This window comes from Lithobates pipiens, unplaced genomic scaffold (assembly GCF_037356315.1).
Source record: "Lithobates pipiens isolate NorthernLeopardFrog02 unplaced genomic scaffold, aLitPip1_a1.2 Scaffold_1, whole genome shotgun sequence".
Lineage (NCBI taxonomy): Eukaryota > Metazoa > Chordata > Amphibia > Anura > Ranidae > Lithobates > Lithobates pipiens.
This window is the reverse complement of record NW_027507685.1, coordinates 171,144,418-171,165,482: the sequence shown is the minus strand read 5'-3', so window position 1 is coordinate 171,165,482 and position 21,065 is coordinate 171,144,418. Positions and strand designations below refer to the sequence as shown.

The 21,065-nt window shown below is 40.6% G+C and overlaps 1 protein-coding gene across 2 annotated transcripts in view; it reads right to left on the bottom strand.

Annotated features, from left to right (window-relative positions):
- Positions 1 to 5,122: 5,122 nt before the first annotated feature.
- Positions 5,123 to 21,065, bottom strand: part of SLC6A8 (solute carrier family 6 member 8) — a 179,104-nt gene continuing 163,161 nt past the window's right edge. For both annotated transcript variants that reach the window (XM_077478878.1, XM_077478877.1), the window contains exons 11-13: positions 16,938 to 17,038; positions 15,367 to 15,537; positions 5,123 to 14,687 (exon numbers count right to left, since the gene is read on the bottom strand). In XM_077478878.1, the coding sequence (XP_077335004.1) occupies positions 14,550 to 14,687; positions 15,367 to 15,537; positions 16,938 to 17,038 (410 nt within the window). In that variant the 3' untranslated portion in view covers positions 5,123 to 14,549. The remainder of the gene's footprint in view (positions 14,688 to 15,366; positions 15,538 to 16,937; positions 17,039 to 21,065) is intronic.

Sequence of the window (21,065 nt, the reverse complement as noted above, 5' to 3'; positions counted from 1 at the left end):
TCATTTTTCTGATCGCTGCATTAGTGTCGCTAGTGTCGCTAGGTAGCTAGGTAGCTAGTTATTTTTTTAGGTTCACCGCCAGATTTTTATAGCGCTAGGTACCCCGATATACTACCCAATAACGGTTTTAACCCCCTGATTGCCCCTAGTTAACCCTTTCACCCCCTTTTGCCAGTGTCACTAAGCAATCTTTTTCTGATTGCTGCATTAGTGTCGCTAGGTAGCTAGTTATTTTTTTAGGTTCACCGCCAGGTTTTTATAGCGCTAGGTACCCTGATATACTACCCAATAACGGTTTTAACCCCCTGATTGCCTCTAGTTAACCCTTTCACCCCCTTTTGCCAGTGTCACTAAGCGATCATTTTTCTGATCGATGCATTAGTGTCGCTAGTGTCGCTAGGTAGCTAGTTATTTTTTTAGGTTCACCGCCAGGTTTTTATAGCGCTAGGTACCCCGATATACTACCCAATAATGGGTTTAACCCCCTGATTACCCCTAGTTAACCCTTTCACCCCCTTTTGCCAGTGTCACTAAGCGATCATTTTTCTGATCGCTGCATTAGTGTCACTAGTGTCGCTAGGTAGCTAGTTATTTTTTTAGGTTCACCGCCAGGTTTTTATAGCGCTAGGTACCCCCATATACTACCCAATAATGGTTTTAACCCCCTGATTGCCCCTAGTTAACCCTTTCACCAGCGATCACCGTATAAGTGTCACTGGTGACGCTGGTTAGCCAGTTAGTTATTTAGGTTCCCCGTCAGGTTTTTATATAGCGCCAGGGACCCCCATATACTACCTAATAAAAATTTGAACCCCCTGATTGCCCCTAGTTAACCCTTTCACCAGTGATCACCGTATAAGTGTTGCGGATGACTCTGGTTAGTTAGTTTGCTTTTTATAGCATCAGGGCACCCACCATTTATTACCCAATAAAGGTTTAACCCCCTGATCACCCGGCGGGTGATATCAATTAGGTTTTAGGGTCAGGGTCTGCGTCGCCCCAGGCAGCGCTAGGTTAGTGCCAGTACCGCTAACACCCACGCGCAAAGCATACACCTCCCGTAGTGGTATAGAATCTGAACAGATCAATATCTGATCTGATCAGATCTATACTAGCGTCCCCAGCAGTTTAGGGTTCCAAAAAAACGCATTGTTAGCGGGATCAGCCCAGATACCTGCTAGCACTTGCGTTTTGTCCCTCCGCCCAGCCCACCCAAGTGCAGTATCGCTCGATCGCTGTCACTTACAAAACACTAAACACATAACTGCAGCGATCGCAGAGTCAGGCCTGATCCCTGCGATCGCTAACAGTTTTTTTTGGTAGCGTTTTATATTTAAATCCGGAAGGCAGTGCTTGGTTTTCGGGGTCCCGTACGTGGCTAGGCTCCCAAAAAGTCCCCCACATGTGCTATCCCCGTACTCGGGAGAAGCAGCAGAATTTATTTTGGGGTGTAATTTGACTTATGCCCATAGCATGTGTGAGCAATATGTCATTTAGTGACAACTTTGTGCAAAAAAAAAAATGTGTAATATTCCTGCAACTTGTGGTAAAATATAAAATATTTCATGGACTCAACATGCCTCTCAGTAAATAGCTTGGGGTGTCTACTTTCCAAAATGGGGTCATTTGGGGGGGGGGGGGTTTGTGTTATTTTGGCATTTTATGGCCTTTGAAACTGTGATAGGTAGTGAGGAGTGAAATCAAAAATTTGCCCCCTTAGAAACCCTGAAGGCAGTGATTGGTTTTCGGGGTGCCGTACGCAGCTAGACTCCCAAAAAGTCCCACATATGTGGTATCCCCGTACTCAGGAGAAGCAGCAGAATATATTTTGGGGTGCAATTCCACATATAATTATGGCATGTGTGAGCAATATATCATTTAGTGACAACTTTTTGTAAACTTGTTTTTTTTTTGTGTCATTCATTCACTTGGGACAAAAAAAAAATATTCAATGGGCTCAACATGCCCCTCAGCAATTTCCTTCGGGTGTCTAATTTCCAAAATGGGGTCATTTGGGGGGTTTGTACTGCCCTGCCATTTTAGCACCTCAAGAAATGAGATAGGCAGTCATAAATTAAAAACTGTGTAAATTCCAGAAAATTTACTCTAGTTTGTAGATGCTATAACTTTTGTGCAAACCAATAAATATACGCTTATTGACATTTTTTTTACTAAAGACATGTGGCTGAATACATTTTTGTAAACTTTTTTTTTTTTGTGTCATTATTCAATCACTTGGGACAAAAAAAAAAATATTCAATGGGCTCAACATGCCCCTCGGCAATTTCCTTGGGGTGTCTACTTTCCAAAATGGGGTCATTTGGGGGGGGGGGGGTTTGTGTTATTTTGGCATTTTATGGCCTTCGAAACTGTGATAGGTAGTGAGGAGTGAAATCAAAAATTTGCACCCTTAGAAATCCTGAAGGCAGTGATTGGATTTCGTGGTGCCGTACGTGGCTAGACTCCCAAAAAGTCCCACATATGTGGTATCCCCGTACTCAGGAGAAGCAGCAGAATATATTTTGGGGTGCAATTCCACATATAACTATGGCATGTGTGAGCAATATATCATTTAGTGACAACTTTTTGTAAACTTTTTTTTTTGTGTCATTATTCAATCACTTGGGACAAAAAAAATAAAATATTCAGTGGGCTCAACATGCCCTTCAGCAATTTCCTTGGGGTGTCTACTTTCCAAAATGGGGTCATTTGGGGGGGGGGGGGTTTATACTGCCCTGCCATTTTAGCCCCTCAAGAAATGAGATAGGCAGTCATAAATTAAAAGCTGTGTAAATTCCAGAAAATGTACTCTAGTTTGTAGACGCTATAACTTTTGCGCAAACCAATAAATATACGCTTATTGACATTTTTTTTACTAAAGACATGTGGCTGAGTACATTTTGCCCTAAATGTATGACTAAAATTGAGTTTATTCGATTTTTCTTATAACAAAAAGTAGAAAATATCTTTTTTTCTCAAAATTTTCGGTCTTTTTCCATTTATATCGCAAAAAATAAAAATCGCAGAGGCAATCAAATACCATCAAAAGAAAGCTCTATTTGTGGGAAGAAAAGGACGCAAATTTCGTTTGGGTACAACATTGCATGACCGAGCAATTACCAATTAAAGCAGTGCAGTGCAAAATTGTAAAAAGACCTCTGGTCCTTAGGCTGAAAATTGGTCCGGGGCTAAAGTGGTTAAATGATAGAGACAGGAAATCAAACAAAAATCCAGAAAAAACAAATAATATAAATTGTTAAAAATTGAGTTGCAGTTCAGTGAGTAAAATAAGTATTTGATTCCCCTACCAGCCAACCATAATACCAACTCCCGTAAACTGGCTACAGTATGTGCTCATGTGGTACACAGATTAGTCTTGTCAATTTAGAAGACACCTGTCCACAGAATCTCTTTTTTTCCATTCAAACCTCACCATCAGGGACAAGACTGTAGACCTTCACAAGGTTGGAATGGTCTACAAGACCATCAGCAAGTAGCTTAGTGAGAAGGAGAAATACAAAAAAAACATCAATCGCCCTCGGACTGGAGCTCCATGCAAGATTTCCCCCCCATGGGGTAAAGATGATCATTAGAAAAGTGAGGCATCAGCCCTGAACTACAGGGAAGGAGCTTGTAAATGATCTCAAGGCAGTTAGGATCACAACCAACAGTAACACAATATGCCGACATGGATTAAAAGCCTGCAGCGCCCACAAGGTCCCCCTCCTCAAGAAGGCACATGTACAGGCCCATTTGAAGTTTGCAAATGAACATCTAAATGATTCAGAGAAGAATTGAGAGAAAGTGCTTTGGTCAAATAAGGCCAAAAATGGTGACTATGACCCTAAGAACATCATCCCTACAGTCAAGCACGGTGGTGGAATCATTGTGCTTTGGAATTGTTTCTCTGTTAAAGGTACAGGCTGACTTTTCCACATTCATTGCCAATGGATGGGGTCATATATTGTAAAATCTTGGATGAGAACCTTCTTCCCTCAGCCAGAACACTGAAGATGGATCATGGATGGGTCTTCCAGCATGACAGTGACCCAAAACATACCGCCAAGGCAACAAGGAAGTGGCTGAAGAAGAAGCACATTAAGGTCACGGAGCTGCCTAGCCAGTCTCCAGACCTTAATCCTATAGAAAATTCATGGAGGGAGCTGAAACCTTCGAGTTGCCAAACCACAGCCAAAAAACCTTAAGGATTTAGAAAAGATCTGTAAAGAAGAGTGGACCAAAATCCCTCCTGAGATGTGTGCAAACCTGGTCACCAACTACAAGAAACGTCTTACCTCTGTGCTTGCCAACAAGGGTTTCTGCACCAAGTACTAAGTCATGTTTTGCTTGGGGATCAAATACTTATTTTACTCACTGAACTACAAATCAATTTATAACATTGTACCATATGTTTTTCTGGATTTTTTGGTTGATATTCTCTCTCTATCATTTAAAATACACCTATGATAAAAATGATAGGCCATTCATTTCTTTGTAAGTGGGCAAACATACAAAATCTGCAGTTGATCAAATAATTATTTTCCCCACTGTATACAGGTTCTTTTTTTTCATTCTAGTTTACCAAAAGCCTAATATATACTGGTGTTCCCTGTTCACTCCTGCATTGCCTCTGCACTACCAGTCAGATATTACTTCCGGGTCATGATTTACAGATACAGTACAGAAGTACAGAAGCGCAGAGTGAAGAAGGGAATACTGGTTCCCTGCATTTGTGACAGACTGTCAATGACTCACAGACAGTGTTAACAGTATGCCCCCTGACTTTTTGACTGCACCCCCATATCAGAAAGGCTAGATCCGGCCCTGCTGGGCAGACTCTTCTGTGATCTGTTCTTGGAATATTAAAGCTTTGTGAAGGCAGATGTCATTGAAGTGTGATCAACGTGTTTGTATCTTTCCATGTAGGAACCATTTAAAGGCTTCATTGGGTGGCACCTGAATCTACAGAAATGGGAAGATTGTGGGCTTTGGGCAGCAGTTCCCTTGGGTACCAGGTGATAACCCTAGTGCTCACATAGGCACATGGTTGCCATGCATCTCAAGAACACTTTTTAAGAAGAGCAAAAGGTAAAAAGTTAAAAAAAATAAACACGCAGCACACTTTTTTTTATTTCCAAAAATCAAATATTTTAATAGTATTGTTATTGCCATATTCAGTGAATTCATTTAGCAGACAATCACAGTGCAAAAGCATGGAGCTCCTGGCGATATATTACAGAGGTATGTTACAAAGCTCCTACAGGAAGACTTGAGATAACAATGCTCATCGACACATCAAATGGGACTGTACAATGATTGGCTCAGTGAAGGTTCAGGGGCTTCATCTGACAGTAATACATATAGCATTGGTGGAGGAAAGCTGATTACACACTTAGGCTTATGATTACTAAGTGCTAAGGTCTAAGGCACCTTACATCCCATTTCCATGGGCTATAATTGACTGTATGGCTTAGCATAGCTTACTGAAAACTAGGCCTCAGTTAAGAATAACACAGACTACCATTTTAGTTTCTACAATCACAACTCACATAGGAAGCTAATTTTACTTTAATCCTGACATTTTGGCTACAGGGCACTACAAACATTTCTTATAACATCAAAAAAGTCTTGATTAATAGCGAAAAGTGGAATCTGATAAAGACAACTAGATAGCCTAATCACCTATGCAAAAGGAAATGAATAGCTTGCTTTTACAAGTCAATATCTTTTCCAAAGAGTTATAATCTATATTGTGATTCTGACAAGATCAGATCACTTATTGGCTATCTAGAGCAATGTTTCTCAAATAGGGTGCTGAGGTGTCCTATATTTTTGCACAGCATCATGCTTTTCCATGGTGCAGACGGGCCAGCCAAGGACTCAGATGTGAAAGTGGGCAGCTGAGAACCTTCATTAGAATGTGGGGGTCTGAGGATACTCATATAAATGGGGGAGATGGGGATTCTGTCATGAAGGGGGTGCTGAGGACATGAAAGAGTGGGACACTGAGGACACTGATGTAAAAGGTAGGGGGGCTAAGAAATCTGATGAGAAAGGGAGGGAAGACAGAGGACTTTGATGTGAATGGGGGGGCTTCTGATGTGATGGAGGTGGCCTTGAGATTTGGCATTCTTTTAAAGGGTGTCAAGACTAAAAAAGGTTGAGAAACATTGATCTAGAGGGCACAACAGACTTGGATAGATAGTCTTGGGCCATCAGAGACAGAGCAAGGAAAAACCAATGGGCGGGAGTAGAGATTGGTAACTAAATGTTGGTAGAGCCCAAGATATGAATGTTGGTTGTGAGAGAGATTTCTACATGTCTAATAACCATCCAATGTCTACAGCTAGTTAAATGTATTTAGTACCATCATGTATATACATTTGGAACTCAATTTAGGGATGTATTTTAAAAAGTGCATCATTCTAAGGGACCAGTGTAAATTTTGTACACGCCAGGACTGCTTATTTCCCCATGCAAGTCAACGGGAACACAAGCGATTGAAACAGGTTGATGCCAATAAGAAGGAGGTCAGATTCACTAATAAATTCTGAATGGTCTCAAAAGGGTCTCAAACCCATCTTAAATACAAGTGGATCTGCTATCGACACTCAGCCTACTACTAATATACTTATAAGGCAAAAAAACAGGGTGCAAAGTACAGTAATGTTGATGATCTGAAATCAGACCAACTGCTCGAAATAAACCAATAAATATTTTTCAGAACTGAAAATGTGATTTGACTCCACCCTGTTTAAATATTTCTGCCAACAAATTCCACAAAAATTTGAACCGTATCCTGAACTAATACTATAAAAAAGGTGCATCTAAAAATTTGGCTTCTGGGAGGATGAAAGTGCATTTCTTAAGCTATAACCATCTAGTGGGCTAGTAATGCTCTGCAGAAACTGTGCTAATGTCAGGAAATTTGCTCAATTTAACTTGAGTTCTGTGTATTCACAAACACATAGTTCATAGGGGTAGGTGTAAGTATGCATGAGTGGTTTGGAGTGAGGCAGTAGGAGGGTAATTTCATATATTATATACTGTATAACCTTCTCCGCTTCCTTTATAAGTAATCACATTTAAATTTCCAAGGCAGGATTAACTGTGACTAATGGCTGTGATAAACTGGCTGGCTACGTTTTTCCATATGCAGAAGTCAGTATGGAACTCTGTACATTCCGGAATCACAAACAGATAAGTTCCAGGATCACTCACTGCAAATTCCAGAATCACAAACAGATAAGTTCCATGATCACAATATTATCCACATAGTGGACTGGGGTGGACTGGTGCAATACAGCTGTGCATGGATGGAAAATTAAAATAAACTTTGCTTGTATGTTTGGAAGGTTATGCTTGTCAACACTTTTCTACATTATCCTAGATAGTCTCTACACTAGAACAATTTGTAAAATAGCACGGTTATCCAAAATACTTTGATCAGTCTGAGGCTGAATGTCGGTTTGCTGTACCAAAACAATTTTGCCCCATTGCATACAATATTCATGACCAGTATTTGTTCTTAAACAAAAATACTTTGTTTTCCACCAATACTGATTAACACAGCATTTTACATTAGCCACTGGGTTGCAAAATGACAGATGTGGTACCAATCGTTGTACAACCTCTAATATAAATGGAGAAAATCCATCTTGGTTAAGGGAAATAATACAAGGTGTGCATGAAGAAGGATGTATTAAAAGAGCATTACATTACCTACACAACACCATACAGGTGTACTTAACCCATTTTCCAAAAACAGCATTACATAGTAATGTATTACCAAAAGGATGCACTGTAGTTTACATAATCCATAAAAATCATTTAAAAACCAAACAATTCACAATACTGACAAATGTGCAGCAAGACAGAGCCTCACTGACGTCTGTATCATGAGTTTCTTGTGACATCCAATGGCTTAGTCTTGTAAATTCACAGTCTCGTCTGACAAACTTCATGAATGCTGGTGAATTAAACATTATTCAAGAATTTTAGGTCAGAAATGTCCATGGATTTGGATTAGGACAGGTATAAGGCAAAACAATAAAACATTTACAAAAAATAAGTCTGCAAACACTCATATTTAACACACAAAAAATAAATATATACAGAAGCCATTAGCAATAGCAAGGCGCATGAAGAAGGCTTGAAACCAGTGTCAAGGAAAAGACTACCAATATATACAATATATACTGTATCTGTCTGGTAGGCCACAGTAACCAGACTCTAATTATCTTCCATTTTATTCTACCAGTGAAGAAGTTAGAATCTGGTTGGCTGCTGTGGATAAATCTGACAGTTTTTATACACACGTTTTTTCTATCACCTTGGGATAACCAAGCCAACTGGCCATCCTGTAGCACTTCTTGATCCATGTTCTGCTGGTTTCCACAGGCAAATGTGCTTGCCTATGCACTCAGCCTCTGTCTGCCGAGGTAAAGCTAAAAATAAGGCTAAAATAATACACAATCCTGATTTACTTTTTGATTATTCATAAACCAGATTGGACGTTGAATAAGGTCATTATCAAGTTAATCAATAAAGAAGATATTTACTTAAGTGATCAATAAAAAAAGATTATTAACTTGACATTCTCTCAAACAATTATTACCTAGACAAAGCAAACATAAACTCTATAGACTGCACATTCTTTCTAAGTATTTATTATCTTATGTGTCCTGACTCTACAATATTCATAGTTATATTCCATTTGCACTGAAATGTGCTGACAGATGCAGCAAGAACATTTTAAGGGGTAGTCCACCTACAGCTAACATTTTGGATTTTAGATTTCTCACTTACTTATTATTTGTGGTAAGATCTGTGCAGCTAGGTTTCTAGACCTTTCCTCCTGTGACTCAGTGGTCTAAACTAGCCATTCTCAACCAAGGGTCCATAAAATCCTAGGGTTCCTCCAGAGGATGCTAAGGGTCCCTTGAGCTGTGGAAAATTGACGTCCCATCCAATGGTGCATGTATACTTCCTAGTCCAACACTACTTGACAGAGCCAGCGGCATGACACCAATGATCTTTTTAGCTGGTTGTAGGGGTGCATTCTAACCACCACTGTAAGGGGGGCATTTTTCTCACCGACCAGCAATGTAAGGGGCATTTTCATAAAGACTCCCCCGATGGACTGATCTTTGCAAAGGTTCCCTAAGACCTGACCACCACTGTACTACAAATGTAAGGTGCATTTTCCAATGACTTCCCCGATGGAGTAATTTTAGGAGAGTTTACCTAAGACTTTATCTGCACTGTAAGCGGGGTATTCTACTCACTGTCTACCAATGTAAGGGGAATTTTCACAATGATTCCCCTAATGGACTAATCTTTGCAGAGGTTCCTTAAGACCCGACTGCCACTGTAAGTGGGGGGGGGGGGGCACATTCTTCTCACTGATTACAAACGTATGGCGCATTGCCCAATGACTTCCCCGATGGAGTAGAGGAAGAGGAGAGGTTCCTCAGACCTGATCCCCACTGTAAATGGGTATTCTCCTCATTGACCACCTAGGTAAGGGTAATTTTCCCAATGACTCCGCTGATAGAATAATGTTAGCAAAGGTTCCTTAGAACCTTATCATGTGTTAAAAGGGGGGGGGGGGGGCCATTCTTTTCACTGACCACTTATGTAAGAGGCATTTTCCAAAATATTTCCCAATGGACTAATCTTAGCAGAGGTTCCCTAAGATCTGAAAACTATTTTAAGGGTTCCTCTGAGGTGAAAAGGTTGAGAAAAGCTACTCTATACAGAAGTGATACCTAAAAAGCATTTGCCATGCTGCTTCCGCTAAGACATGGGTGCTCAACCTGTGGTCCTCTAGTTGTTGTGGTACTACAAGTCCAATGAGGCACTGCAAGGCTGACAAGTACAAGCATGACTCCGGGAGGCAGAGGCATGATGAGACGTGTAGTTTCCCAACAGCTGAAGGGCCACAAGAAAACATCCCTGATGTAATTTCCCAAAAAAATAAAAAATGTCAGAACATAGAAGGAAGTTGTCATTCAAGTCTGTCTGGGGCAGCATAATATCTCCATACAGCCCTACCAACATATAAGTAGCAAAAATATTCTACTGATCAACTCAACCAATTCTTCAGCTTGAAAATTCCATACCTTCCCTTCTATTAAAAAAATCAGGACCACCCCACAAAAATATACAAAAAAATTAAATTAGATATTTGTATCCAGGGCTGGACTGGGATGAAAAGCTGCCATGGTATACAGCTCATATTTACATACGTGAGTGATCTTTGATCACTTACCTGGCAGCTTTTATTAGTGTTTATCTACTGTCACCAAAACTGATTAAGTTCCACATTGAGTAAAAAGTTCCTTTGTACTGGCAGGGCTCCCTAGATTGTTGGATATTATACAGGAGAGGAAAACATAACACAGTTATGACCACATACTGGTGTATTTGTACCGATGAAGGGAGGTTTCATTTTGTCGATGTGTGGGGTTGCCTCTTGGTTCTAACCCTTATGTTTGAAGACTAAGCTTGGGTTGACAGATCTTTTCCTCCTGCTGTTACATGTTATTTTTGATGATGATTTTTATTTTTTTCAAAGTAGTACTAAACTCTCCTTAATTTGTAAGCAATTAAAATTGGTGCTCCCCAATGCTGCTGGCTCCAGTTTGAAGAGTGCTTCTTTTGGACTGGGGAGTGCTCACCTAGATTTTGGGTTGCGTAGGGAAGGGTTACAACCACTTTCAATTTTTGTTCCTGTCCCTGTCTGTATTGGGGAAATTCACCCTCTCTGTTTGTCCTAGTGACCCAGACAGAAAGTGATGGGAAATCCAATTTTACATTTTTCACCAGAACAGGAATACAGGGTAAATCCTCCAACTGAGACACACAAGTCCAGTGAAAAAGGTAGGGATTTCATCTTACTTGCTGTTGCTTTTGCAGGACAGGTATTGTAAAGGAACAGCAAACCAAAAAAAAACAGGTTTTAATGATTTCCTGCTGAAAAGTATGAGGTATACATACATTGTAAGTCCTGCTTGGGTCCTAATAGTAGCGTGTATATACCAAGACAAGCCAGCCCTTGGGGCAAATATCCAAGGTGCCAGTCAGTCCATACCTTGTTTGCTAATGATAGCTAGAGAAATGAAACTAAAGCAAAAATCTGATAAAGTGAAATGTGCTCAGGCTTTTTTTTTTTTTTTTTTTTTAACCCTATCACCAAATTAAAAAGTTGCAGGTAATAGCATTGGAGAATCAAGTATTTGTAGTGTGTTTGCTTTTCGTAAACAATTTGTTATTCTCTTGCAAAGTATGTTTGAATTTTGACTAATCGAAGAGTCCACTCTCTAGCACCACCCCATCTTTTCGTTCATGTCATTGCCTTTCATCTTCTAGTAGTGTCTAATTACTGTTTATGCTGGCCCAGCTCCTGTGCCCCTCCCCTCCCTACATAACCTTTTGGACAAGGAATGAAAGGGTATACCATAGAGCAGCCATTCTTAACTAGGGTTCCTTCAGAGGTTGCCTGGGGTTCCTTGAGCTGTCATTGATTGACCTTCTATTTTATGGTACCTGCATTGTTCTGGGGCCAACACCACTTAGCAAAACCAATTGCATTGTACAAATTATCTTTTTAGCTGTCTGTAAGTGGGCCATTCTGGCCTTCAGCCTTTCTCAACCATGGTTTCGTGAAACCCTAGGGGTCCTTCAGAGATTTCTAGGGGTTCTTTGAGTGGTGGCTGATTGCCCTTCCATTTAATGGTGCTTGCATAGTTCTGGGGCCAACACCATTTGGCATAGTGTTGCATGACAACAATCTGTTTAGCTGTCTGGTGGCAGGAACATTCCTCCCACTGGCAAACCAACATAAGGGGCATTTTCTCCACTGACTTAAAAAAGAACTGGTCTTAACTTGGGTTCCCCAAAACCTGAAACGTATTTCCTCTGAAGTAAAAATATTGAGAAGGCTGCTGCCACCCAATTGAATTACAGTCTACTGGGGCTGCTGACATCACATCCAAGATGGTGGTACGCAACAGCAGTCTCAGGGTATTTGGATGTCTACACAAGGGAGGATTGTACAGGAAAATAAAAATGCATAAAATATGTTAAAGGCACATATACCCTTACGGGAAAATGGTTTTTAAAATGGGCAGTCTGGTGACAGGGTCTCTTTAAACCTGAGCTTACTTCACAGTTACCAACTATTCTTCCATGATCTGCCTAAAAATACATGTTCATCACATTTATTACATTAATAGAGAATAATAACAAGCATCACATTAAACCCCAGATATTCCTTAATTTTCACAAAGTCACAAAATATAGCATTTTCACCTTCTTTGTCCTAATAAAAACTATCTATATACATTTTTTTCCTCGAAAACAAAAAAATAAAAATTACCTTCTTTTTTGCGGCACAGAAATATTTATAACAAAATAGGAAATCTGTATTATTTAAAAGCTCATGAGCGCAGTATGTTGCAGCTAGGGATGCTGGGATGGGAAGCACAAAAGAGTTGTATCACGTTATTAGCTCATATGAAGAGAATGGATCAGAATTTGGGAGAATTCTGGTAGTTTGCTTATAATTCTCACAAAAAGTAATATTATGTCCTATAAGTAATACTGTAGGCATTTTTTGTTCCGGATATTTCTAGTAAGTACCCACGATGCATCACACCAAAGGCATGCCATTTTCTTTAGTATGGTTGTCAGCTAAATGGATTTGTATGAATGAATCTTCGGAGACATCTGTTTCTTGCATGGGCATATCAGCAGAGATAATTTCAATATATATATAAATATATATAAATGGGATGTATTAAGTTTGCAATCTATGTTCCCTTTCAGAACCACATGGTCTTGGAGGCACCTCTTGGGCCCAGTTTCCTCTGACAGAAAGACGTGTGAAATACATGCAAGCAGAAGAACGCATGGGTACGAAATGAATTTTGCATTGGTTGATGCATAGTTTGGTGGGCCTTATTTATCAAAATGTCTGAACAAACAAGTGTAATGGGCATCAACCCATAAGAACTAAAATTGGGAACCAACCTATGAAGTGAGTCCAGAGTGCCCAACATAAAAACATCAAAGTGTTTCAGGGATAAACTCTCCCTTCATCAGGGCTTAGAAGAATGGAATAAGGACTTGAATGGACTCAACAGAAACCAGTTCTAGACTTAATCTGGTGCAAACCCTTTTTTCGGATTGGAATTTTAACAATTAGAACAATGTAACCAGTTCTTGTAGACATTTCATTAAATAAGGTGTGCAGTTTCTAGAGGCACAAAATGGCTGCTTGCCACAGCAGTGCCCATAGCAATAGATCTCCCTTTTCACAAGGGACAAATTCTAAAAACGAGCAGCAATTTCAAATTATACATGGCTGTTAATACTGGTGGTTCCCATTGGGGGGTCACCTGTAGATACATCATACATGTACATATACAGTATACTAATAGAAAAAAAAAAAGTGCAAATTCAGCTTTTGCCGGTGATGAATCTCAGTTTACTAAATGTGCCAAGTAAAAAGGCATGACAATGTCACCCTGCTGTACTGCTGCTGGACATGAAGAACAGAGCTACGCTATGAGACGTTCACACATATAGGGGGGTTAATTCCATCATAGCTAAAGCCATCACCCAAATCCTCCAAGATACAACTGTTGTTTACGCTGGCAAGCCCAGCAAGTGCATTCTGGGTGCCTGGCTTGCCATTTGTTTGCAGGGATATTTTGGGATATCTCTTCCTGGAAGTAAAGGAAGACGGAGATTGAGTTTGATATCTGAAAAGCATTTGGCAAGCCCCCCTATATGGCAGGTCTGCAGAGTGATATGTGTTCTCCATATCCCATTTGGCATTAATATTCCCTTACAGCTACGTACATCCCCTTAATTAAAGCCATCCAAAGTCATCGTAATCGGCTAAACAAAGTTTTTTTGGCATTGGTTGGGTGAAATTCTCTTTAGAGCACAGTAGCGCATTAACTTTCCTAAAGAACTAATCACTATTTATACATCCAGTACTAGCTACTTGTGGTTCTACTACCATCAACAAGACTGATCTCCATTGATGGATATTCCATTAATCAAATATAAAGCTATTCGTGGTTCTACTAGCATCTACAAGACTGGTCTCCATTGATGGACACTCTATAAATTATATATGAAGCCTAGCTATTTCAATGACCCGATGCAAGATCAAAATGAAAGAGGATTTCACCAACCTGCCACTTAACATTCTTCCAAATGGAAGAGAATTTGGCAGAACATTACATTGCTATTCCTTTGACTTGGTTTAGTTCCCCATTTTGGGGTTAGGATAACCAAGATAATTTTGTTCTATAGATCCACATTTTGCCTGGAGCTCCTCCTCTGTTGTCTGGAGGAATCCATCATAAGCAGATGAAGGTACGTGTGATATAAATGTCTATTCTTGGCTTCAATAGGTAGTGGATGTATGCGCGGGGAAATTAGTGTCAGTTCTTGTCAGTCTGGATCAATGAGAAGATGAAAGGTGAGACAGGTGTGGGACTTCACATAGTCATGGCTGGGGAAGATTGGCTTCACATGACGCTCTCAAAGATTATGACTTTGTTGTCCGAAACAGGGCTCAAGCTGGTTAGGCTTTTGATGTCTTGATCAGGTACCATGTACTCTAAATGGTGAGCTCCCCAGACGGGCTCTGTCAATCGCTGCCAGCGCTGAAAGATAAAATAAGCAAATTCAGGAAGGAAACTTCACGGAAAAAAAAAAAGCATGTCTGTGATGACCTCCTTGTGGAAATGCTAGTATGCTCTAATGCTTAAACCACTGACTTGCAGCAAACATACAAGAATAAAGACTGACCTGTACGCTTGTTCCAGGTCAGTGACTTTGAAAGTGTTAAACCCAAACATAACAGCTAGACACTAAGCAAGCTCAGGAGAAGGTCAGTAAATACAGTCTGCATGTTTTTTTCCCATTCCCTTAAAGCCCAGTTCAGCTTTTCATTTAAATTAGCTAAATACATCCAGGTGCCCTAAAAACAAAAGGTGTGCAAAGTCTTACAGTATGTATTCTTTAGAAAGCAGCCACAGCTGCTGAGTGCAAAAGCCATTCTCCTGGCAGCTGCAAAGAAGGGTCATGGCGCTGGCTGTGGAAGCAATGGGCTCTCTGCAGAAGTTTGACATCCCCCCCCCCCCCCACTGAGTTAGACCTATAGGTCTAAAGTCAGAAAGGTTCATGCCCCTTGCTGATTGGAGAGCTCTTGTTGGACCTCCACAGAATGACTTTTGTTCTAAGTATGATGATTTCAATTTAATACATTTTCCTAATTTTAATAAGAGTGTCATTTTATTCTACCTAATTAGTTTGATTGAGTACAAAGATCAGGTCACTTACTTCTTTCAGCGTCCCCTTGGCACGTGTGATTTTATAGATGAAGGTCAGAGGGACACAAAGCATGGAAGACAAAGCAAAGCACCAGCCGATGGCTTCACCCCACCATGGGTATATGTAGGTCTTATTGTATGTCAAAGGCTTGTAGTTCACTAGGTTGAAGATAAATATCGCCTGTGTGGTAGAATGTAGGTCAATGGTTACAAAAAGTTCTGAATCTGTTTTCTAGAGCAGCTTGTCTGATTCTCAAGATCATGCACAATGACCTCCTAAGAACGTTTTTTACGTCTCTAACATGCAGGAAAAACCCCAGGGATATGTCAATTCTTTCAGGTACCCTAGTCTCATTGTTATTCTCACCTCTCCACCATCCCTGGTCTTCTTGTTATACTCATCTCTCCACCATCCCTGGTCTTCTTGTCATACTCACCTCTCCACCACCATCCCTGGTCTTCTTGTTATACTCACCTCTCCACCATCCCTACCCCACTTGTTATATTCACCTCTCTACCATCCTTTTTCTTCTTGTTATACTCACCTCAACATCATTCTTCCTCTTCTGGTTTTGCTCCCTTGTCTGCCATCTCTCCCCTCCTGTTCCATTCGCCTTTCCACTATTCTTCCACTTCTTATTGTTATACTCACCACTCCACCATCCTTCTCCTCCTAGTTTTACCTAGCTCTCCACTATCCCTACTCTTCTTGTTATCTACATATACTGAACTCTCCACCAGCCTTCCTCATCTTGTTATACTCACCTCTCCGCCATCCTTCCCCTCCTAGTTTTACACACCTCTCCACTATCTCTACTCTTCTTGTTATCTTGTTATACTCACCTGTCCACCATCCCTACTCTTCATGTTATACACACCTCTCCACCATCCCTCCTCTTCCTAAATAGAGGTTTTAAAAGGGTGAGGACCAATTGTAACATCATTTTCAGTATGTATCCAGACCTGCCGTGTTCTATCCTTAGGATTCGTCAAATTTACAACTGATTATTTATTTATTTTCATTCATGGTATGTACAGTTTAAAAAAATGCAACAAAATGTACCAGTCAGAATTAGGCATTTATAAAAATCTATCCACGTTTAGGCTGTTATAACAATACAGGCTTTTAGGGATAGGAGTGTGGGCTGTTCTTCACTTGTATTCTCTCCCTTTCCAGAGTGAAATGTCACCTTAGTGTCAGACCCCCATGTAGGCCTGTCTCCTGCCTAAGCTTAGAGATGATAACTAACACTGTCTAGGTTACTGTAGGGTAAAAATGCTGTTTAACAATGTCTCTAGCCTTCTTTCTTGTATTCCTGACAGCACCTTTGTATTATTTCAGTTTTAACTTTGTTGTCAGTGCCATGCAGAGATAGGACACCCTTACAGCCTTGCACATCTACCCTGACAGAGATAGAATACACTTAATTACAAAAAAAATAAAAATTCAAGTCAAGTAATCCCGAAAGGTAACAGTGTCCAACTTTAACAATTCAAGAATGGAGATTTAGATGATTACAAATTAGTGACAGGTTCTCTTTAACCATTTAGGTTTGGCAGTAGGACAATGTGATATCTTACCATGCAGACGAAGGGTGTGATCACAGACCAGCACCACTTCATCCAAGGGAAGGGTCGATAACCAATCATGCGAGCAATATCATCCATAAACCTATCAGCACCTGTAGGGGCAACAGAAAATAAAACGTCATTGGCTGGCAATGGTGTATTACTGAGCTAAAATATGGATCTGTCAGAGAATGCATTAAAAAAGATGAGCACTTTCATTGTACAACGGATCGAGCCCATTTAGTGTGACGGACCTGGCATGTGAAAAGCACTCTGGGAGACGCTCTGCAGCATGTTGGCAGCTTGGCACCCAAGGACAAAGCTATATTAAGGAGCGTTATGGGAGCGCTTGCTCTGAATTACAGCCAACAGACGTTCACGCTCCAGCTCCCTCATCGGCTTAGGAAGGGTTTGTGGAGCACTGAGAAGGTTTAATGTCAGGTATTATTACTTAAAGTATGGTATACTGTATCTAAAGACAAAACTTTCTGTTTTTTTTTTTTTTTATAGCTGGGCATGGTTAAAATTCCTATCAGTTTTTTTTTTTGCTTCACGTATTCCTTTCACTTTCTGTCTCAGAGATATAACCAGTAACAAGAAGAAATTTCAATGTCCCTTCCATTGAAGAGAAATCCACCTCTAAAGAGCTGTCATGGAAAGATAGAAGAGCGAAGAGAGAAAAAGTCCAAGAGGTCCATCAAGTCTGTCCTTTTTTTTTTTTTTACCTTTTTTACCCAAATTTGTCTCATGCTTTTTAAAATCACTTACTGTTGATGGACCTTCATATCCTCTGCTGGAAGTCTGTTCCAAGCATAAAATACTCTTTTGGTAAAATTATACTTAATTAGGTTAGTTTTGAAATGTCCTCCTGCTAGTTTAAAGGACCCAAAAATACTCTATGCAGTCCCTATTACACTCATTAAAGAGAAATATACATCAATGCTATTTCCATAACTGTAGGGCATCCCTACACCCTAGGGATTATCCAGAGATTGTCTGTGGTTCCTAGGGCTGTGGATAGTTGACCTTCTATCTGATGGTGTCTTCATAGTTCCGGGTCCAATAGTATGACACAAATCATCTCATTAGCAGTCTGTAAGGTTGGCATTCTAATCACCACTGTAAGGCGGCCAATCATCTCACTCATCACCAATGTAAGGGACATTCTTTCCACTGGCCACCACTGTAAGGATGTTTCATCTCACTGGCCACCAATGTAAGGGACATTTGTCTCACTGACCACCAATGTAAGATTTGTTTGTCTCATTGACCATCAATGTAAGGGATATTTGGCCCACTGCCTGCCAATGTAAGAGACATTCCCTCCACTAACCCCCAATGTAAAGGACAATCCTCCGATTGACCACCAATGGAAAGGACATTCATCCCACTGCCCACCAATGTAGGGGGATTCTTCCCACTGGCTGACATACAAGGGACATTTGTCCTATTGACCCCCATTATTAATTTTAGCTTGGGTGCCCAGAAACCTGGAAATGAATTCCGGGGACCAAAAGATTGAGTGTACATTAGTGGAAGGAATATTCATCCCACTGACCACCAATTGAAGGGGCATTCTTCCCAATGACCACCAATGTAAGGGACATTCTTCCTACTGACCACCAATGTAGGGGGCATTCTTCCCACTGACCACCAAAATAAGGGACATTCTTCTCACTGATCACCACTTTAAGAACTTTCATCCCATTGACCACGAATGTAAGGGGCATTCTTCCCACTGAACACCAATCTAAGGGGCATTCTTCCCACTGAGCACCAATGTAAGGAGCATTCTTCTCACTGACCACCATTACAAGGGACATTCTTCCCACTGACCATCAATGGAAGGGACATTCATCCCACTGACCACCATTAATTAATTTTATCTTGGGTGCCCAGAGACCTGAAAATGAATTTAAGGGTTCATCTGGGGTAAAAAGGTTGAGAAAGGCTGATCTAGGTTATTTCTTTGTATGTATTGCAATAAAAACCTGACCAAGGTTCTAACCAACTTCTACTCTATCCAAAATGACATAAATGTTTTGACTTTAGACACATTTTAATATTACAGAGGTTTGCTCAATAGACACTATGAGGTTGATTTATTAAAACTGGAGGGTGAACAATCTGGTGAATCTCTGGATAGAAACCAATCAGCTTCCAGATTTTTTGTCAAAGTTTAATTGAACAAGCTGAAGCTAGAAGCCGATTATCTACCATGCACAGCTGCACCAGATTTTGCACTCGTTAGCACCAGTTTTAGTAAATCAACCCCAAGGTGCACTTGATTTCCACAAATGTCTTTATGTAAGAGGTTGCAGCAACATTTATTGATATACCTGTATATGTAAATGTTTCCTAAACAGACTACATCATGAAATTTCATAAGGCCATTTGCAGTTGTGGTTGTAAAAATAGGCAGCCGAGCTGCCCCAGACTGCCCAACTTTGCACCCATAACTTTGCGCCCATTGTGACAGATTGCATGTTCCTTGATCAAGAGTGGAGTCGCTCTAATACAGGAGGATGTGCTACTGGCCAGATCTCCAGGTGAAAACAGAGGGGAAAGAAGCCTACAAAAAGAAAACAAATGCAGCCACTTCATCTAATGATTGATAATCTGCAATATATCACATTTTGGGTTTAAAGTATAACTAAAGGCAAAACGTTTTTTTTGGATAGAGTGGAGATGGATTAGAATCCTTGTCAGTTTTTATTGCCGTCTGTGCCCCCATTAGGGAGATTCACCCTCTCCATCTGTCCTGTTTACCATTATCATTGAAAGTGAAACTAAAAGAAAATGTTGGGGTTGTCCCCAGAAAAGTAATAGAGGGAAATCTTCCAATGGGGATACAAGGTCTGGTGACCTGGGGGTCCACCAGGAATTACCTTAATTTGCGAGGATTTCCTCTCACTTCCTGTTTGTCTATGGGACAGGAAGTGAAGGGAAATTTCCCCAATGAGATAGATAGCGAAAAAAAAAAAAGAAAAATCTGTCAGGGATTATAACAGTCCTTTGCTTGATCCGAAATGGAAAAAAATCTTTTGTCTATAGTTCTACATTAATACCGCATAAAAAAATAAAAATCATACGTAGTATAGTGTAATACTGAGTGCTGCCTGTAGAGGTCTCTTCTCCACTATAATTTCTAAATGTGTTGTAAACCGACACGTTCCACCAGTATTCTAAAACCGCAATGCTGGCAGATAGAAATCTGTTATGCAAATTCTGCTGAATTGGAAATGACTCATTAAGGCACTGTGTCTAACAAAGGAGCCAAATGATTAAACCCCACAGGACGGGTGACGTCAGAAAACCACGGGACATTCTTTGGAAAGTGTATCATGAATTGATCATTATTAAATTAATCACGTGGTTCTTCTCATCCAACATCAGTGCCTGACCTCACAAAGGCGCTTCTGGAAGAATGGTCAAACATTCCCATAGACCAGTGATGGCAAACCTTGGCACTCCAGATGTTTTGGAACTACATTTCCCATTATGCTCATGCACTCTGCATTGCAGTTGAGCATCATGGGAAATGTAGTTCCAAAACATCTGGGGTGCCAAGGTTCGCCATCACTGCCATAGACACACTCCTAAATCTTGTGGACGGCCTTCCCAGAAGAGTTGAAGCTGTTATAGCTGCAAAGGGTGGGCCAACTCAATATTGAACCCTACGGACTAAGTCTGGGATGCCATTAACCGCTTTCCGACCAGCCGTTGTCATTATACTGTGTCAGGTTGGCATGATCCCACAAACCGTTGTAGCTATACCGTTGGCTCGCGGGATAGGGGTAGCCAGCACATGCACAGTGCCGATGCTCATGGCCGGCGGTCACTATGACCGCCGGCCACGAGCGATCGCAAGCATGAGCACCCCTTGTTCACCCGCTAGTGTTAACCCCTTCCCTGCCAGTGACATTCATACAGTAATCAGTGAATTTTTATAGCACTGATCGCTGTATAAATGACAATGGTCCCAAAAACATGTCAAAAGTGTCCGCCATGTCCACCATAATGTCGCAGTCCAGATAAAAATCACAGATCGCCGCCAGTATTAGTAAAAAAAAGAAAAATGCTATAAATCTATCCCCTATCTGCTATAACTTTTTCGCAAACCAATCAATATACGCTTAT